Here is a 17,052-nt window from a genome sequence, read left to right on the forward strand (position 1 = left end):
TGCATGTGTGTATGTATGTATGCATGTGTTTATGTATGTATGCATGTGTGTATGTATGTATGTGTGTCTGTATGTATGCATGTATATATGTGCGTGTATGTGCGTGTATGTGCGTGTATGTGTGTATGTATGCATGTATGTATGTGTGTATGTGTGTATGCATGTGTGTATGTATGTGTGTATGTATGTGTGCGTGTATGTATGTATATGTGTATGTATGTGCATGTATGTATGCATGTATGTGTGTATGTATGTGTGTATGCATGTATGTATGCATGTGTGTATGTGTGTATGTATGTGTGTATCAGTACTGTATTGTCATATTAGGAGACTCCGGAACTATCCGGAGCACTTTTCCTCTGTCAAAATTTCGGAAATTGCGAAATCAGCATAGTGTACCTAGTGGAAGTCAGTACGTGGCACTAAAATTCACAGGCCCGTATTCCCTGATGCGGCTGGGCAGCTGAGTCGCCCCCACTTTGTTGTGATCTTAGGCGGCTAATTAGTAAGAGTTTCAGTCTAAGCTCATTCACTTGGAATTTCCAACAACTAATTACTTAGCGCTCTAGCGCAACGTTGCGCTCTAGCGATGAGGTAGAGAAGCTCACTAATCTAGTACATATTGGTTTTGCCTGCCACCAATGCAGTGAGTGAGAAATACTTTTCTGCATTGAAGCGAATCCAAACATCGATGAGGAACACCATGGGGCAGGCTGTCTAAATAATCTTCTAATATTACACATATATAAAGATGTTGAAATAGATACAGAATCAGTTGTGAAAGATTTCTGCCATGGACATATTGACAGAAGAAGAGCTTTTTAAAAGACAAGTGTCAGGCTATAACACTCAATCTTCTATGTACACATGTACATGTATGTTTGTGTTTGCAGGCCAAGTTTGTTGCTCATTGTATTCCTAGGTGGCCATAATTTAAACATAGTAAGTTTTAAGCAGGCCAAGTAATCTATTTGTTGTCTTTCCCTGGTGCATGTAATATATTATTTAAACTTATTTTTGAAACTGAAACAGGTGCTCTTAAATTTAGTTTAAAAAAAACAAGTGTCAAGCTATAACAATCAATCTTCTATGTACACATGTACATGTATGTGTATTTATGAATATAAATGTAAATATACATATATATGGTTACAACTCAAAATCATGTAACTCTGTAGCTAGCTCTCTTTGCAAGACTTGAAATGACTCACCTTGGCAGGACCTGAATATCCACCTTAAATAATACAAGATACACTTTAAAATGCTCTAATCTTGCTCTTAATTCTCAAAATTTTTTAGGGGAGCGCCCCCGAACCCCCCCTTCTCTGGGAGGGTGCTTCATCTCCCCTCCCAGACCCTCCCCCGCTCAGCCGAGTCGGGGCTTCTGCCCTCTGGCAACTAGTAATTGACAGTCTCCTGACCACTTTTTTTTGGACAATACAGCCCTGGTGTATAAGTACGTATGTATGTATGTACGTATGTACGTACGTACGTATGTACGTATGTATGTACGTACGTATGTATGTACGTATGTATGTACGTATGTATGTACGTATGTATGTACGTACGTATGTATGTACGTACGTATGTATGTACGTACGTATGTACGTACGTATGTACGTACGTATGTACGTACATATGTATGTATGTATGTACATACGTATGTACGTACGTATGTACGTACGTATGTACGTACGTATGTATGTACGTACGTATATACGTATGTATGTACGTACGTATGTACGTACGTATGTACGTACGTATGTACGTACGTATGTATGTATGCATGTATGTGGGTATGTATGTATGCATGTATGTGGGTATGTATGTATGCATGTATGGATGCATGTATGTGGGTATGTATGTATGCATGTATGGATGCATGTATGTGTGTATGTATGCATGTGTGTATGCATGTATGGATGCATGTATGTGTGTATGTATGCGTGTGTGTATGCATGTGTGTATGTATGTGCGTATGTATGTATGTATGTATGTATGTATGTATGTATGTATGTATGTGTGTATGTATGTGTGTATGTATGTACGTATGTATGTATGTATGTATGTGTGTATGTATGTGGGTATGTATGTGTGTATGTATGCATGTGTGTATGTATGTGTGTATGTATGTGTGTGTGTATGTGCGGGTATGTATGTGTGTATGTATGTGTGTATGTATGTGTGTATGTATGTATGCATGTATGTATGTGTGTATGTATGTGCATGTATGTATGCATGTATGTGTGTATGTATGCATGTATGCATGTATGCATGTATGCATGTATGTGTGTATGTATGTGCATGTATGTATGCATGTATGTGGGTATGTATGTGCATATGTATGCATGTGTGTATGTATGCGTGTATGTATGCATGTGTGTAGGTATGTGCGTATGCATGTGTGTGTGTATGTATGTATAGACACATTCAGCTTAGTTCATATTGCTAATCCTTTGGCTGTGTGTGCATCGGATGGTGGACGCGGTTGTATGTAATAATAATTGCAATCCTAACGCGGCCATGTATAAATTGGCAATAATTTGACACACTATTTCAATTTGCTGCATGCAGTTTACCTACGTTGCTTTTAATTTTTTTTCATTCTCTAATAGCTTTTACTAAATTGTATTTGCTTTTAGAACTCAAGAACTGGGTGCCACATTCTGCTCAGCTAGTGGCAACTATTGTCATCAAAGAGCCAGAGGAGCTCAGAGAAGGCCTCTTCAACAAACTGAAAAATAAAGACTGCATCTTCAGTGTGTGATGTTGGCTTAGCGGGTGAACTACTCAAGTATCACGAGTTGGTGGCTACACATAAAAGTAATTTCACCTGTATCATTCTATTGTGGCTGTTCGTACATGTCAGCTGGCAAAAATTATTGTTTTTAAGGCTGTTGCTTTTGCTGCCGTAATTGCAGGCTATGTGTAGTGATGTGTTGACTAATCCGATGTGATATCCCTTTAGTGTTGGTTATGATGCAAATCTGGTAGCTAGATTCTATAAATAAAAATATCATGCTCTGGTGCTGTTCAATAAGCGTTCTGGACAAACAAAGAAACTTGATTGTCATCACTGAAAACTTTTACACAGCTCCCTGTATAGAGTGTTGAAGTAGGTACAAGAGGCAAATGACTGAGTTGGCAAAAACTATGGGGATTTTATACACTCTGTCTGCAACCAGTGCCCCGGTGGACCGCGTATGTAATTATGAGGTCATCATTGTGCTCTCAATAAATTGAGGATGACCCTATCAATTTAACAAAAACTTATATTTTGTAATTGAATCCACCAAGGACATTGAGAAACTCTCATATGATATATGACAAAATAAACTGCAACAATCAATGTTTATTTTATTTCTAAGCTTGTTTTACATAGAAGTCATCTAACAAGGTTTGTCTGGGTGAACAACTTCTATTAAGAGCAAAGGCTGAACAGGCTAGCTAGTGGGCAAATAGCAAATTGGTGGAGAATTGATTTTGCCTAAAAAACTGAATTGAACCGATTCATTGGAAGTTAGGATAGCTAAAAAAGTAAAAATTATATGATAGTGTTTTGCTTCTTGAATTAACATGAATCGATTCTCATCTGATTTATGATGCAAAAGATTCGGAAATTGAATGGGTAATTTGTAGATGAGCATTGGATTGAATCAAAAACATTTTTTAAACTCTTAAAATATTTCTGTGAGAAATACAACCGACATTATAGATAAATCAGATAAATTTCTATGAGCAGTGAGTTGAAAAACATTTTCAAAGTTTGGAGTTAGTTACTCCGTGCTTCTATAACTCCAGTATTTCACCTTGACTTGTCAGTCAGGCACTACTAAAGCGAATCTTAGTCTAAGTAAATCAGAGACTTTTACCGCATTGAAAGCCGAGCCGATTCGAAGATTTGGTAATAAAATTCTCGGACTTCGTATGTACATAATTGAGAAATGCTGAGGCAGGCGGTGCTACTCCGCTGGATTTAACAGTGAATGCGGTATTATTGCACGGTCTACCTGTGGTTGTACACGCGTAAACTGCTTTTAGAAGTGTCTCGTCAAATATACAATTATATAAAGTCAAGTTATGTCTGCTGCCTCTGGAAGTCAAAAGGTTAAACGTAATGCAGCATCACCATCTTCTGTCAGACAAGGTCCATTGAGAGCAACACAACAGTTTGCTTTAGTTAATGGAAGCCCTTCTAGAAAGCAAGTGGTTGGGCAATCAGTGGTGTATTCTCCTACGTCCAAGTCTCACAAATCTTCCAAAACTACTAGATCACACTCGGAGACTGCATTTGTGTGTGATAGAAGTACCACCTCACCGGCTTTTAAAGGTAGTCGGTTTAGCATTTTTTGTTGTGGGAACAATCCTGAAGTTGCCTTGCGAAATGTATTGCTGATTAAGCCGTTGATACATTTGAAATAATGTATTATTATAAAAGTACTCAGTATATTTGGGTGTGCCTATAGTGACACTAATTATTAGGAATCTTGGTAATTAACTAAACCTTTTTGCATTATAGTCTTGTTTGGTTTCCGTTTTAGTTGAAAAACCTAATGCTCTAAGAGTGACAGGTTCAGTGGACAACATCAACTTGTACCTCTCCGGGCAATGGCCGAAGGATGCTGCTTGCTGTAAAAAGCAGAGAGAAAGCCAGTCAAACACACACTCCTCGTTTTGTTCATATAGTGATGGAGCGTTTCGGAAAGACACACATACACAGGTTTTTGTAACATTTTATGATTGTGTTATTAATTCTCGTGTGATAGTGTCAGGTAATTTGACAAAAACAGCCTATAATTATAATATGTTACTCAACTTATTTTGGCTTACTTGCATTAGTCTGTTTATTCACAGATCAATAAGTATAAAAGCATATTTGAAGTGAGTAGTCAGGCCAAATCATATGTTAGTTTTTCTAAAAGTTGTACTGCAAAAATTTGTCTTTTTTGCCTGTTTTGCATAATTGAACAATTAGTTGCTTTCGTTTTATAGACACCAGAGGAATGGGAGAATACAGAAAACAAACGTCCATTATCGCACAGTAAACTTGCCTTGTACAAGCGATCAAAATCTGTAGGTAGTGGTGACAACTGGAGTCTCAAGTCTTCAAAGGATGTAAGTGGTGGTTTGTATGCATATAAGATCTGATGTGGTTATCATTGAAGCTTTTCCTTGTGTTTTACTGATTTACCTTAAATACGCTTGTTTCATCCAACTAAGATTGCCGAACTTATCTATCGGTTTGACTCAATCTCCTTTTACTGTCTTATAACACCTAGTCACTGCTGTGAACACGAACTAGTGACAGCAGAAATAGTCATATTCTAAAGCATTCTGTATAATGATAAAGCAGACTATGGCCTATATGACTATAGCCTAGTTTAGTGAGAAGATCATCTACTCATGGTGAGCAACGTGCTAAAATAGGGAAATGGCAAAAGTAAAGGCTGCTCAGCTTGGTGAGTTTATAGGTCAAGGCTGCTATTTAATGAATTATGTTTCTTCGCTGTTAAGTCAGAGTTTTACTCATGAGGATGGATATTTCATTATTTTTTACTTTTGTTACCAAATAGTTATAGTAAATTAAAACAATAACTATTTGGTAGTATTTTATTTTCAACGTCTATTATTTGTTGGTTAACTTTTGCAGATTAAAGCGAAACTTCAACGAAAAGACTACCAGTCAAAAGGAACACAAGGAATGCAAAGGTTTAGCCCAGTGGCGACCAGCAGTGTGGTGCACAACCACTCAACGCAGCCAATCAAAGTGCCAGTTGCCATTCATGAGAATGGCATGTTACGGGGGACCCCGGGCAAAGCCCGTGGAAGTGTCGAAGGCCACAACCCAGTAGGTTTTGTTCTTTTTTTACTCTAATGTTCAACAAGTAGTGGAATGATAGCGATCAGCGCTAAGTATATGCTTGTTTATTCTGTTCAATGCGGAGCTATGTAGTGTGCACAGTTTGATAAATACAGTTTACCCAACTTCCTAAATAAGATGGGGTTGTCAGGTGGACACAGATAGTAGTTCACAGACGCATCAGCTACTAAATAGAAAATAATTTCATGTTCTCATGCTGCCCTGCATGTGTACAAGTTATCTGACATGGCTAGTATCTTTTATGTAGCCTTAGTTCTCATCTTATTGTTGTAGTAGATAGTTTTATATAAGTACTGCTTCATACTAGCTATGTGTTTTACAGGAAATAGAGACTCTTATTATAACCGCTCAACGAGAACAGCAATTGGAAACCAGCAGATCTAAGGCTGTAAGTTACTTATACAAGTGCACTATGGCAGTCTTATTGTGGCAACTCATCACGCATTGACCATCAACTATGTTACCATGGTGACTACAGAACAACTCAGCAAAATGTTTAGAATGTTCTTATCTGTTGAATAGGTGGGTTGCCTATTTGATTGCCCTGATGGGCACAGAGCTCCTTTCCCAGAAGTCAGTAGCAATATGAGAAATGTCGACACACAGACACCAAGCCAATCAGAGATGCTGCTAAGTGGTGACAAGCTGCTAGAGTTGTCTATCAGTGACTATGGTGGCCGCTGTAGCAGTAGGACTTCTACAGAGACTGATGAGGGAAGCCGTCCACCTTCCCTCAGTCCATCACCCTTTTTGTTAGGTAAGGTCTATACCACGATAGTTGTTTCCTACTACTGTTCCTTTTTCCTCCGTTTCACTTTGTCATCTCGTGTTCTCTCTCTTGCTTCACCTATGGTACGTACAGTCAAACCTCGCCTATGACATGTACAGTCAAACCTTGCCTATGGCATGTAGTCAAACCTCGTCTATGGCACGTACAGTCAAACCTCGCCTATGACATGTACAGTCAAACCTCGCCTATGACACGTACAGTCAAACCTTGCCTATGACACGTACAGTCAAACCTTGCCTATGGCACGTACAGTCAAACCTCGCCTATGACACGTACAGTCAAACCTCGCCTATGACACGTACAGTCAAACCTCACCTATGGCACGTACAGTCAAACTGCGCCTATGACACGTACAGTCAAACCTCACCTATGGCACGTACAGTCCAATCTTACCTATGGAACGTACAGTCAAACCTCGCCTATGGCACGTACAGTCAAACCGCACCTATGGCACATACAGTCAAACCTTTGCATCCAAAGTTAATTCGCTCCAAGATTTGCTTTGTATGTTACAACTTAAATGTCGGATCACATATTCCGTTGGAATATTCTCTAAATTGTGTGATTTATTCTATCGCACAAAAACCTACAATAACTTTTAGGAATACTGCAGTCTTTTATCCATAGCATTAACACTATTGTATAATTTAAAACTATGAAAGAAACTAAAATATATGTATAACCTTAATTGATTCTATAATAATCTTTTAAGAGAGATTTTTATTGTAAATTTACTTGAGAAACACATGAATGGAAGTGTAGCATTCGTGATACGTAAATAAAAGTGGTGATCGTTGTCTACTCTGTAACTTATTCCTACCTATATGAGTGTAACTCATACACCATGTATCGCAGTATATTGGCAGTAATCGTACACGACATCGGTGATCGTCTGCAATAACATTGTTCACAGTAGTACAAAGCCATCTGCCTTTACATCAGCCAATAGTCTCCATCTCATAGTGTTTTCATTAGTCAATGCGGTCACCAAAATGATAAAATGCGATTCCAGTAGCAACTAGCATGAAGGAAAATAAGGATAGAGCAATCTGTGGCAGCCTATCTCCATTGCCGAAGTGATGGAATGCGTAGACTGGCATCTGTGGCAGCCTACCTTTATCACCGAAGTGGTGCACATTGCACAGACTGGCGGAATGCGTAGACTGGCATCTGTGGCAGCCGACCTCTATCACCGAAGTGGTGCACATTGCACAGACTGGTAGAATGTGTAGACTGGCGTCTGTGGCAGCCAACCTCTATCACCGAAGTGGTGCACATTGCACAAACTGATAGAATGCGTAGACTTGCATCTGTGTCAGCCTACCCCTATCACTGAAGTGGTGCACATTGCACAGACTGGTGGAATGTGTAGACTGGCATCTGTGGCAGCCGACCTCTATCACCGAAGTGGTGCACATTGCACAGACTGATAGAATGCGTAGACTTGCATCTGTGGCAGCCTACCTCTATCACCGAAGTGGTGCACATTGCACAGACTGGCGGAATGCGTAGACTGGCATCTGTGGCAGCCGACCTCTATCACCGAAGTGGTGCACATTGCACAGACTGGTAGAATGTGTAGACTGGCATCTGTGGCAGCTGACCTCTATCACCGAAGTGGTGCACATTGCACAGACTGGTAGAATGTGTAGACTGGCATCTGTGGCAGCCGACCTCTATCACCGAAGTGGTGCACATTGCACAGACTGGTAGAATGTGTAGACTGGCATCTGTGGCAGCTGACCTCTATCACCGAAGTGGTGCACATTGCACAGACTGATAGAATGCGTAGACTTGCATCCGTGTCAGCCTACCCCTATCACCGAAGTGGTACACATTGCACAGACTGGTAGAATGTGTAGACTGGCATCTGTGGCAGCCGACCTCTATCACCGAAGTGGTGCACATTGCACAGACTGGTAGACTGGCGCATGGTGAAATATCTGGAAAGTTTCACAGCTGCAATGTTTCCTGATATCTGTGCTGCCTCGGTGATGTCATCAGTCTACACTGCACTGAATCTACGAATAATCGTTGAGAGAATAACTCCGACATACTACAATGCAGGATGGACCAGCCTATATCTCAAATACTGTTACTATTTTTATCACATTTCATCTTTGGTTTCCCCGAATTTCACCATTTTTCAATGCTTGAGATTCCAACGCTTTGCTAAATGTTGATGGTAGTTTCTTGGAAGTTGCTTTAGGGGTAGTGTCAAATATTTGCCAGGAATTTCATGTCGAGTGTCGAAAATTTTCATGTTGAGGTTGTTTTAGCTGAGGTTTGACTGTAGTTAACAGTCCTTTAGCAATCCTAATCCGGTGCTCTCAACATCTGGACTCGTCTTTTGTTATTTCTGGTACATAATGGAGATGTTTAAATGTAATAGAGAACTCTATCATTCGCCTTGTCTATCTGTTCATTATTACAATAATCTCAGCTTAGTAGAAACACACTGGTGTAATAAACTGCACCAACATCTGCTGTCATTGCTGTCAGTGAATAGAGAACATAAAATCTGGTCCGCTTGCTTGTCCCACGACCAAACACGAGCAAAGCGATTGTTTGGGAGATTTATGATAAATGCACATGTGCACACAACACCCGAAAAATTATCCGTTAACGGCCGTGACCAAACCCTTGTACCGAAATCTCTTCAACAAGTTTAACCATTTTTGTGTAGAGTTGTTCAAGTATAATAATGATACAAACACATATAAGCATATATATTTAAATATGTTACGAAGTCTTTAAAATTTGTAGACCATATCCTAAACCTTACCCATCGGATCGGATAATACATAACTAGACAGATTAATTTGGCCTAAAATCGCTATTAAAACCTGACAAGCTTTTTTAATCAAAATTAAGACCGGCCAACAAAACGCCGATAAAGCCGTGCCACCGAGAGTAGAACCATTAAGTCGCGCGTATTTCACGAGAAAAACGTGCACATTTCACCAGTTCATGGCATTGTCCAATTGCCGAATGTTTCCAATATCTTTCCGTCTTTAATATCTTGCAAAAATATTTAATTATATGAATAATTATTCGATTTTATAAATTATAAGATTTAATTATAGGAATAATCATTCGAATTTATTTATCCAAAGGTTTCTGTAATAAACGTAGACCGTTTGAGGCGTAGACCGATTTACAGGTACGAAATTGTGGTACACAGTTTATCAGCCTATGTTTCTGTTGTCTAATTACCGAAAGTTTCATTAAATTATTTGGATTGTTTGCCAAAATTCTTTACATCTTATGTACAAGCTAGGGCCGAACTACAATGCCCCTTTAAGACGAGAACATTTTTTTATTTTGCTGCAGTTTGCAGAAAACTTCCAAACGCGTGAATGCTGATGCTCGCTTTCTGTTACAGATCGCTATCAAAACCATTCTACATTGAACACAACCAACTTTCAAACTGTGTATATTACACAGCAGCTTGCCATTTTACTTTTAATATTGCATTTCTCCTATTGCAGGGGAGAGATATAAAAATATAATCTTTTCCTTTCATTATTGCTGTTTGTTGTACAAAATAACACCCAGTACATTACAGCTACCATTGCAGCTACGATTGCAGTTATCCAATTGCACTGAAGTGCCATTTGACTGCTAATATTGCATTTCTCAACCAGCAGTACCCTTTCTTTTTTCATTATCACTTTGGTCTTGGGCTGTATGACAGGGGAATGTTTGGTAAAATAATACTAACCTTTCAACCAGCAACAGTAAACAATTGGTTGCCATCATCTCCTATACAATAAATGCCCTGTTACCTGCCAGTTGGAGATACTGATTTTAATTTGAAGCAGCTGGTTATTGGCAGACAATTTTTTTGTATTCATTTGCCTGCTAGTCGAAGAGTTGCTACAAGCAACCAACTGGGTTGCTAGCTGAGGCTAGGCTGTTGCTGTATCTTAGTCTGTCACCAGTCACATTACTAAATATATCACAAGTTCTCTTATAAATATATCTTACTGGCTCTATCCCAGAAGGCTAGCTATGTGACAATCAGCTAATGCGCTACCGGCTTTCTGATTACATACTTAATGGGTATCATTATTTGTTGCAGGTCCACTAGACATGGAGGAGCCAGCATCTGACAGTGGTTAGTGACCATTTCTCTTTCTCTGTTATGTCTGTGAAATAGGTCGTGTCAGTTCTTGGAAGATCATAACTCAAGATAATACAGTATCACCTGCTAGTTCAATACCTTTAGCCCCCTCACTTCATCACGAATGTGATCTCTCCGACTCCACCCCCTTAAAAGATTGAAATAAGAAAAGAAGAGAGCTTATTAGTATAAGCGTCACTGAGATAAAAAACTAGATTCTGGAACCGAGTGCGTTATTGATCAGTCTGTACAAGTAAAGGTCATTCACAACAATTGCTTCAGTTTTAGGATTTCGCTGGAGCTGTTTCCTTGTTGGTTGAAAAATGAACACCCAAATCAACTCGGTCCACGGCTTTAATGTCAAGCAGCGTGGCAAACTAAATGTTTCAATTACAGAAAATGTTTTAATTATAGATTATATTATTGATATAAATTGGCTCGGCACATATAACGGCTAATGTAATGTACGTAAACATTTGGAAATCGTTAAAGTGTGCACAACAATTTTCCATTTTTTCGTGTCACCACTGGTTGTTAGCTCAAAATAAGTCAGTTGAACAGTATGTTTGAGAATGATTATTATAAAAATGCCCTTTTCAGCTTTTAAATTTCGTCTCAGACATAAACTTATGTTGGTTGAACTCTGAACATCTCCTTGATACTGCCTTTACTATATTATGACCCATAGTCTACACATAGCTAGATGTGTTGTGTAGTCAGTATGCATTCATTTTAGGCGAGTCTGTGAGGCTAGGAATTTCTACAGCGACGAGTCCACGACCCAACAATAGTGCTCAGTTTATTCGACTACCTCCCGACGGTGCTGAGAAGTTAAAGAGTGTCGTGGAAATGTAAGTTATTGCGATGATTAGTACCAAAAGTCGTGGGTCTGCTGCGTGCTTCGAGAGCATGTAATAGAATTTAGTCTTTCATCCATCTTTGGTAGGAATGTTTCAATTGAGGCATACCAGTTGTATGACTCTACAGTTATTATTGCCATAATATTATTATTGTAAACTATGCACTAGCCCGCATGCTGTTAAACATGGCTGTCTGCTGGTCGGTGAGCTAATTCAGTGTTCACTTTAGTTTGAAATGTTTAATATAGTGTTTATTTCACTTGGTAAGGAGGGACAACCCCTTTACTAGTAACGTCCTTCACTCCAACAATCATAGCTAATCAATCGAAGTACAGTAGGCGCTCCTATAACATATACCTCCTATAATGTAAATTCCAGATAACGTAAAGAATTTATGTGAAATCTTTGCTTCCTACTACGTAAAAAATTTCATATAATGTAGTGTCAAGTCGGGCAAGCTCTCAAATTCAATTTGAATGTTACTCACTATTGCCACACTCGTGAGAGAAAAACTGATGCATGTATAAAGCTATAGCTATTATATTATATATACAACTTTCGCGACATTCTAGTTCGTTGTGATAGATCGTCATACGTGTCGACAAAACAGAGAACAGCTGCTGCGCAATTGTTCATAAATACAAAGGCGATCGATTGGTGAAGGTATTGCAGTGTCGGTGTACCAATTTGAATGGGCCCAGTTGGAACATCGTCGAAAGTTCTCTTTTATCCTAACCTTGAACCCTGGATACAGATAGACAAAGAACAAGTAGGACCATTTTTTATAGTAAAAATATTTTGTTGTTTTGCTTTATTGTGGACATACAAAATATTTGTTATTAGCTTTACTTTACAGAATAGACTTGACTGTTTAGAAAAAAAAGCAAGTCGATGTAAATAAACGTTGAAGATGTGCGCTACCCATCAACTTATTATAAAATTACTGCAACCTTTAAGAGCTTGTAATCACATTTCCACATATTTTGCACCTACAACACAGCAGAGTAAGACATGGTGAATCTTTTGATACCAAATAACTGTAATGTGAATTTTGTTGCAAGTCAACCTTTAAAGGATGTCATAATCTTCAGATGACAGGAACTCGCATCTCATTTAGGACCCAGTGTTTAGAGCGTTGGTGTGTGTATTTGCAGCAGGTACCTGCGCTACTGTCAGCTATGCCTGTCAATGATGTGTATAGTACATCCTAATTAGTCTGCTAATGGTCATGCTGGCTTCATTCATTTCCTTTACCCAAGGACAACCTTTTTGATACAAGAAAGGTTGTCCTTTGGTCCCTCACCCTCACATATAGACTTAGATCAGTCTATGACCCTTAATTACTTGTCTACTGCGTTTGTCCTCCTCACTTATTAATAGTTACCTTTTTTCATTGTGTGCGTTAACGTTGCTAGGGGTAATAATGTAGAGATTCACTACCTGTAGCATTGTTATTCACAAATGATGTGGAAAGAATTGCCTTCATTGGCTCATATGAGAAAATAGCTCGTCATATGTCGCAGATCTGTTTTTATTGTTTATGAAAAGGTTTGCAGGGAGCGTCGTGCAGTATATCCAGGCCTAGCACTTATGCACGTATTTTCAAGATGCTTTTTTATAATGTCATAATTTTTGTTCTTTTACTCGTAGGTTTAAACATTCGAGAAACTTCTCAATAATTGTTGTACTTTTATTAGTTGTGCAAAGAGTTATCGCACCTACAAGCAAGCTATTTCTGGTAACTTTTATGAGTCAAGGTGGGCTCGTTGCTAACGGAGTGTCAATGGACAACAAGTTACGCAAAAGTAATTCGTCAAACACCAATGCGCTGGACATACTGCCGCAGCCTTTGGCAGTTTCTGCAGCGCACATAGTTGTGAAGCACTTGTCTGTGTAGCTAGAACAACCTAGGGGTCGGCTAGGGGTCGGCAACCTTTTCCACTCAAAGGGCCATTTGACTCGTTTTTCGCAGGAAAGAACGTAGTGGGAGCCACAACCCCCTTTGATATTTTAAATTAAAAAAAATACTACATGTAACGTTTTTGTTTAGCTTTTAATGCTTTTATACCATGTTTATACCATAAAAATAAAAAGTGTGGCTTGTATAATAATTTAACGGGTGAGAAAACCAAATTACAATAATTTTGGCTGTTTTATTAGCGGATAAATTGTTATAAGGTGTACTACTTATATTAGTGTTGTTTGTCAGTAGTGTTGTTGATGATATTGCGGACCTAAGTGGCTGGCCAGCCTTACTAGATTTCTAATTGTTAAACCCTGTTCGTTGACATAATAGCAGAAGGTATCTCGTAGCGATCTGGTCCTCCACGCGAATCCAGTAGTACTTTTTTTGTACTTTTGTATTAAAGTTAAAGCTCTGTGATAATCATGTTGGAAGGTACTAATAATAATATAACATAAATAATGACGCATCACAAGCGACAATGTTTGATTTATTACCATAATTACAATTTTTAAAATGATTACAAAATCTAGTGATAAAACTTCCAATTTTTATGAATTACTTGGCATATGGTCAAAAAAAGAAAAAAATCCAAAGTCAGAGGGAGCCGCAGCGAGGGGATGAAAGAGCCGCATGCGGCTCCGGAGCCGTGGGTTGTCGATCCCGGAGCTAGGCCTTACAACTTTGCATTAGGCACTCATTCAAACAAGTCTCACTGTCTTGAAGATTATGAACAGATGAGCATGTGTATTTTTGCCTTCCTGTCAAGTTGTGATTACTACTATTAGCTACCTGTTTGAATGGTGTGCTGCATTTGTGTGCAAACATTTCTGCAACACCTACAAGGCTGTAGAGTCGGTTGTAATGCTTTTCAAGAACCAAGATTTTTATGTTGTGAAAGTTAAAAAAAGTAGCAGCGAAGGTTAGACAATGTCTGTAATGGCAAATTAAATGCAGAAATTTTCATTCATGCAAAGTATTACAACCGCATCAAAATTGAGAGCAGCAAAGTACAGTTACTTTCAAACGATTGATAGTCGATTTATAATGATTTTATAGGAGACATTTATCGAAATCACTTGTAAGAGTGAAATTACGTTTTTCAATCATATAACTTGTGTGCAATTCGCCTTTCTAAATATAGTTTTATATGATTTGTAAATATTTTGAAAAACTACCACATAACTAGTTTAAAACATTAACTTATTTAACCCTTTCACTGCCGTAGACGCATAAATGCGTTTTTGTGGGACGACTGCCGTAGACGCATTATTGCGACTTTCCCAGCCATTGCGTAGTTACCTCATTTTATTATTCGTTGACAGCATAACCATAGCATTAAGACTTTTATGAAATTGACAGTGTTGTCTGAAGATTTGTCTATAAAATTAGCCTAAAGTAACGAATCAATTTCAAACTTTTGTTAGAGAATTTCTAATTTAATAACGAACATTTTTTGTGTGAGTTCATTAATTACCGCGCGCGAGTCAGAAAACAGGTAATTAGTAATGTTGATGGCATTATAGCCATTTCAGATTCAGATTTTCGTGATTATACAGATAGTTAAAGCAACAGCACTGTCTCTGAGAGTAGTGAAAGTAATAATTTTGTAAGAGTAAGAAACATGGAAGATCGTTTTAGCTTCGCATCGATCATAGCATCACACAGCTTTATCATCGCACAAAGTATAGATCCGTTGAATTTTTGCATAGCAATGATGGCTAAAATGTTAGTAAATTAAAATATGTAACAAAATTGTTCTGAATAGAGATTGAAATTGGAAAAAATACTGTTTACATATCATGAAGCAATATCGGCAATTTTCGGTAAAATGGCTGGCACTTGGCAGATACCCAAATTTGTACATGCTCGGCAGTGAAAAGGTTAATAATTAGTAAAGAAAACAGTTGTAATTCTTTGTATGAAGGTAGATTTCCGCACATAATTTTCTGTTACAGGAGTAGTCTAGTTTTCGTCACTATTTTTCGCAAGTTTTAGAGCCTAGAACTGTTGCGGAAATTTCTGTTTGCGCAAAATATTACAAAATATGAAAATATCCTGGTTCCTTGCAATTGACTCTTCCATAACGCAATATTGAGTAATTATCGTTGTTGCAAGTAATTGTTATTTGGAGTTAGACTGACTAGGCCTTGCTGTACCATCAATTAGAAACCTCTTGCTTGGTGCGGACCAATATTAAACTTTGTGTGAGCTACGTGAATGACATGAAGCTATTTATTCTTACTATGCTTCCTTTTATGCGTAGATACGCCATATCTGTTTATTATAACAAATTAACACTGATATTTTTAATATCATTTCTGACTACATCAAATTAGTCTTTCCATCGTGATAACAAACAAAAATGGCCCACAGTCATTGGTAAGGCTGTCATGTGAACTTAAGAGCATTAAGAGTGCTCTGTGTTTTTTAATAAAATAGAAGTATTGTTATTGTGAATGCTAGGAATTGTATTTAAATACGGTTTAGCGTGTTACCAGTCATGATGACGCAGCATCTCTATTTTTATCCTTTTTATCCGACTACTGGATGTTTGGTTTTTTGGTCTCGCTTGCAAACTACCATGACATGTGGTCATCACCAACACTTTCTTATAATTTGGAGAGCTTCTGACTGATTTTCATATGTTAGACGTGGTGACCCTAGGGTGGAACCTGCACTGTTAGTTCAGACAGTGCTATATTTACTGCTTTACAATGATTTGCTGTGTCATGAATGTCTGTACGTAGTGACAGTCCTTATGGGACCTGTGAAAAGACGACTGATTTAGCCTTGTGGTTCGGTTACAGCGCCTCGCCGCCACTCAAGAACCTCCTTCCTCCAGTACTCATGAGCACGATGAACCTACAGCCGAGTGAGAGATCCGCATTTAGCAGTCTTGGCAAGCCATCTGCCTTTGTCCAGAGAAAGAGTCCTATCCTACTTATGGAAGAGTCTCACTAGAGCGGTTGGCAAAAGTGCATTCGTTTCTATAGACATCACGTTCTGTTCTGTATATTTAATATGCTATTAGACTTATTAAAATGACAGAGAAGTAGCAGAGCTTATTCTGACTATCTTAGACATAATAGTCCTTTATTTACTCGTCAGGTCGGGTGGTCACTGTTAACCCTACTACACATCAATTTCAATGATCTCTTTAGCCATATTTCTGTGTTTTGTGTACCTCTTTATACATTAAACGTTTATTATTAGCAATTTGAGTTGGGCAGTGCAAATGTTTCTCACTCCATTCTATTGTTGTCATTTAGTTGCTGTTTATAATGTTCTATGCATACGCACTGGGGATGGCTTCTTATCCAGCCTCTGTCTCCTCGTTCACTCTTTTACACTTTTTTATTCTTTGAACCTCAAATAGAGTCCTTGACACCAAGCAGTTACGATTCGACATGTCAGACGCATTATCGTGAA

At 38.4% G+C, this 17,052-nt stretch overlaps 1 protein-coding gene across 1 annotated transcript; it reads left to right on the top strand.

Moving 5' to 3' along the window:
- The first annotated feature begins 3,939 nt into the window (after positions 1 to 3,939).
- On the top strand, positions 3,940 to 17,029 carry LOC137393508 (protein FAM117B-like). The gene is made up of 9 exons (XM_068080086.1): positions 3,940 to 4,330; positions 4,542 to 4,720; positions 4,993 to 5,115; positions 5,651 to 5,848; positions 6,204 to 6,269; positions 6,404 to 6,638; positions 10,756 to 10,791; positions 11,534 to 11,648; positions 16,431 to 17,029. Exons 1-9 carry the CDS (start codon positions 4,081 to 4,083, stop codon positions 16,582 to 16,584), a joined length of 1,356 nt encoding a protein of 451 aa, XP_067936187.1. The 5' UTR covers positions 3,940 to 4,080; the 3' UTR covers positions 16,585 to 17,029.
- The last annotated feature ends 23 nt before the right edge of the window (positions 17,030 to 17,052 follow it).

The sequence above is a fragment of the Watersipora subatra genome, chromosome 4 (assembly GCF_963576615.1).
Source record: "Watersipora subatra chromosome 4, tzWatSuba1.1, whole genome shotgun sequence".
In the NCBI taxonomy this organism is placed as follows: domain Eukaryota; kingdom Metazoa; phylum Bryozoa; class Gymnolaemata; order Cheilostomatida; family Watersiporidae; genus Watersipora; species Watersipora subatra.

Bases quoted from the DNA above. Each gene is read 5' to 3' on its own strand.
- LOC137393508 (XM_068080086.1), top strand. From the start codon at position 4,081: ATGTCTGCTGCCTCTGGAAGTCAAAAGGTTAAACGTAATGCAGCATCA. The intron at 4,331-4,541 runs GTAGTCGGTTTA...TTTCCGTTTTAG, and splicing joins CACCTCACCGGCTTTTAAAG to TTGAAAAACCTAATGCTCTA. The intron at 4,721-4,992 runs GTTTTTGTAACA...TTCGTTTTATAG, and splicing joins GGAAAGACACACATACACAG to ACACCAGAGGAATGGGAGAA.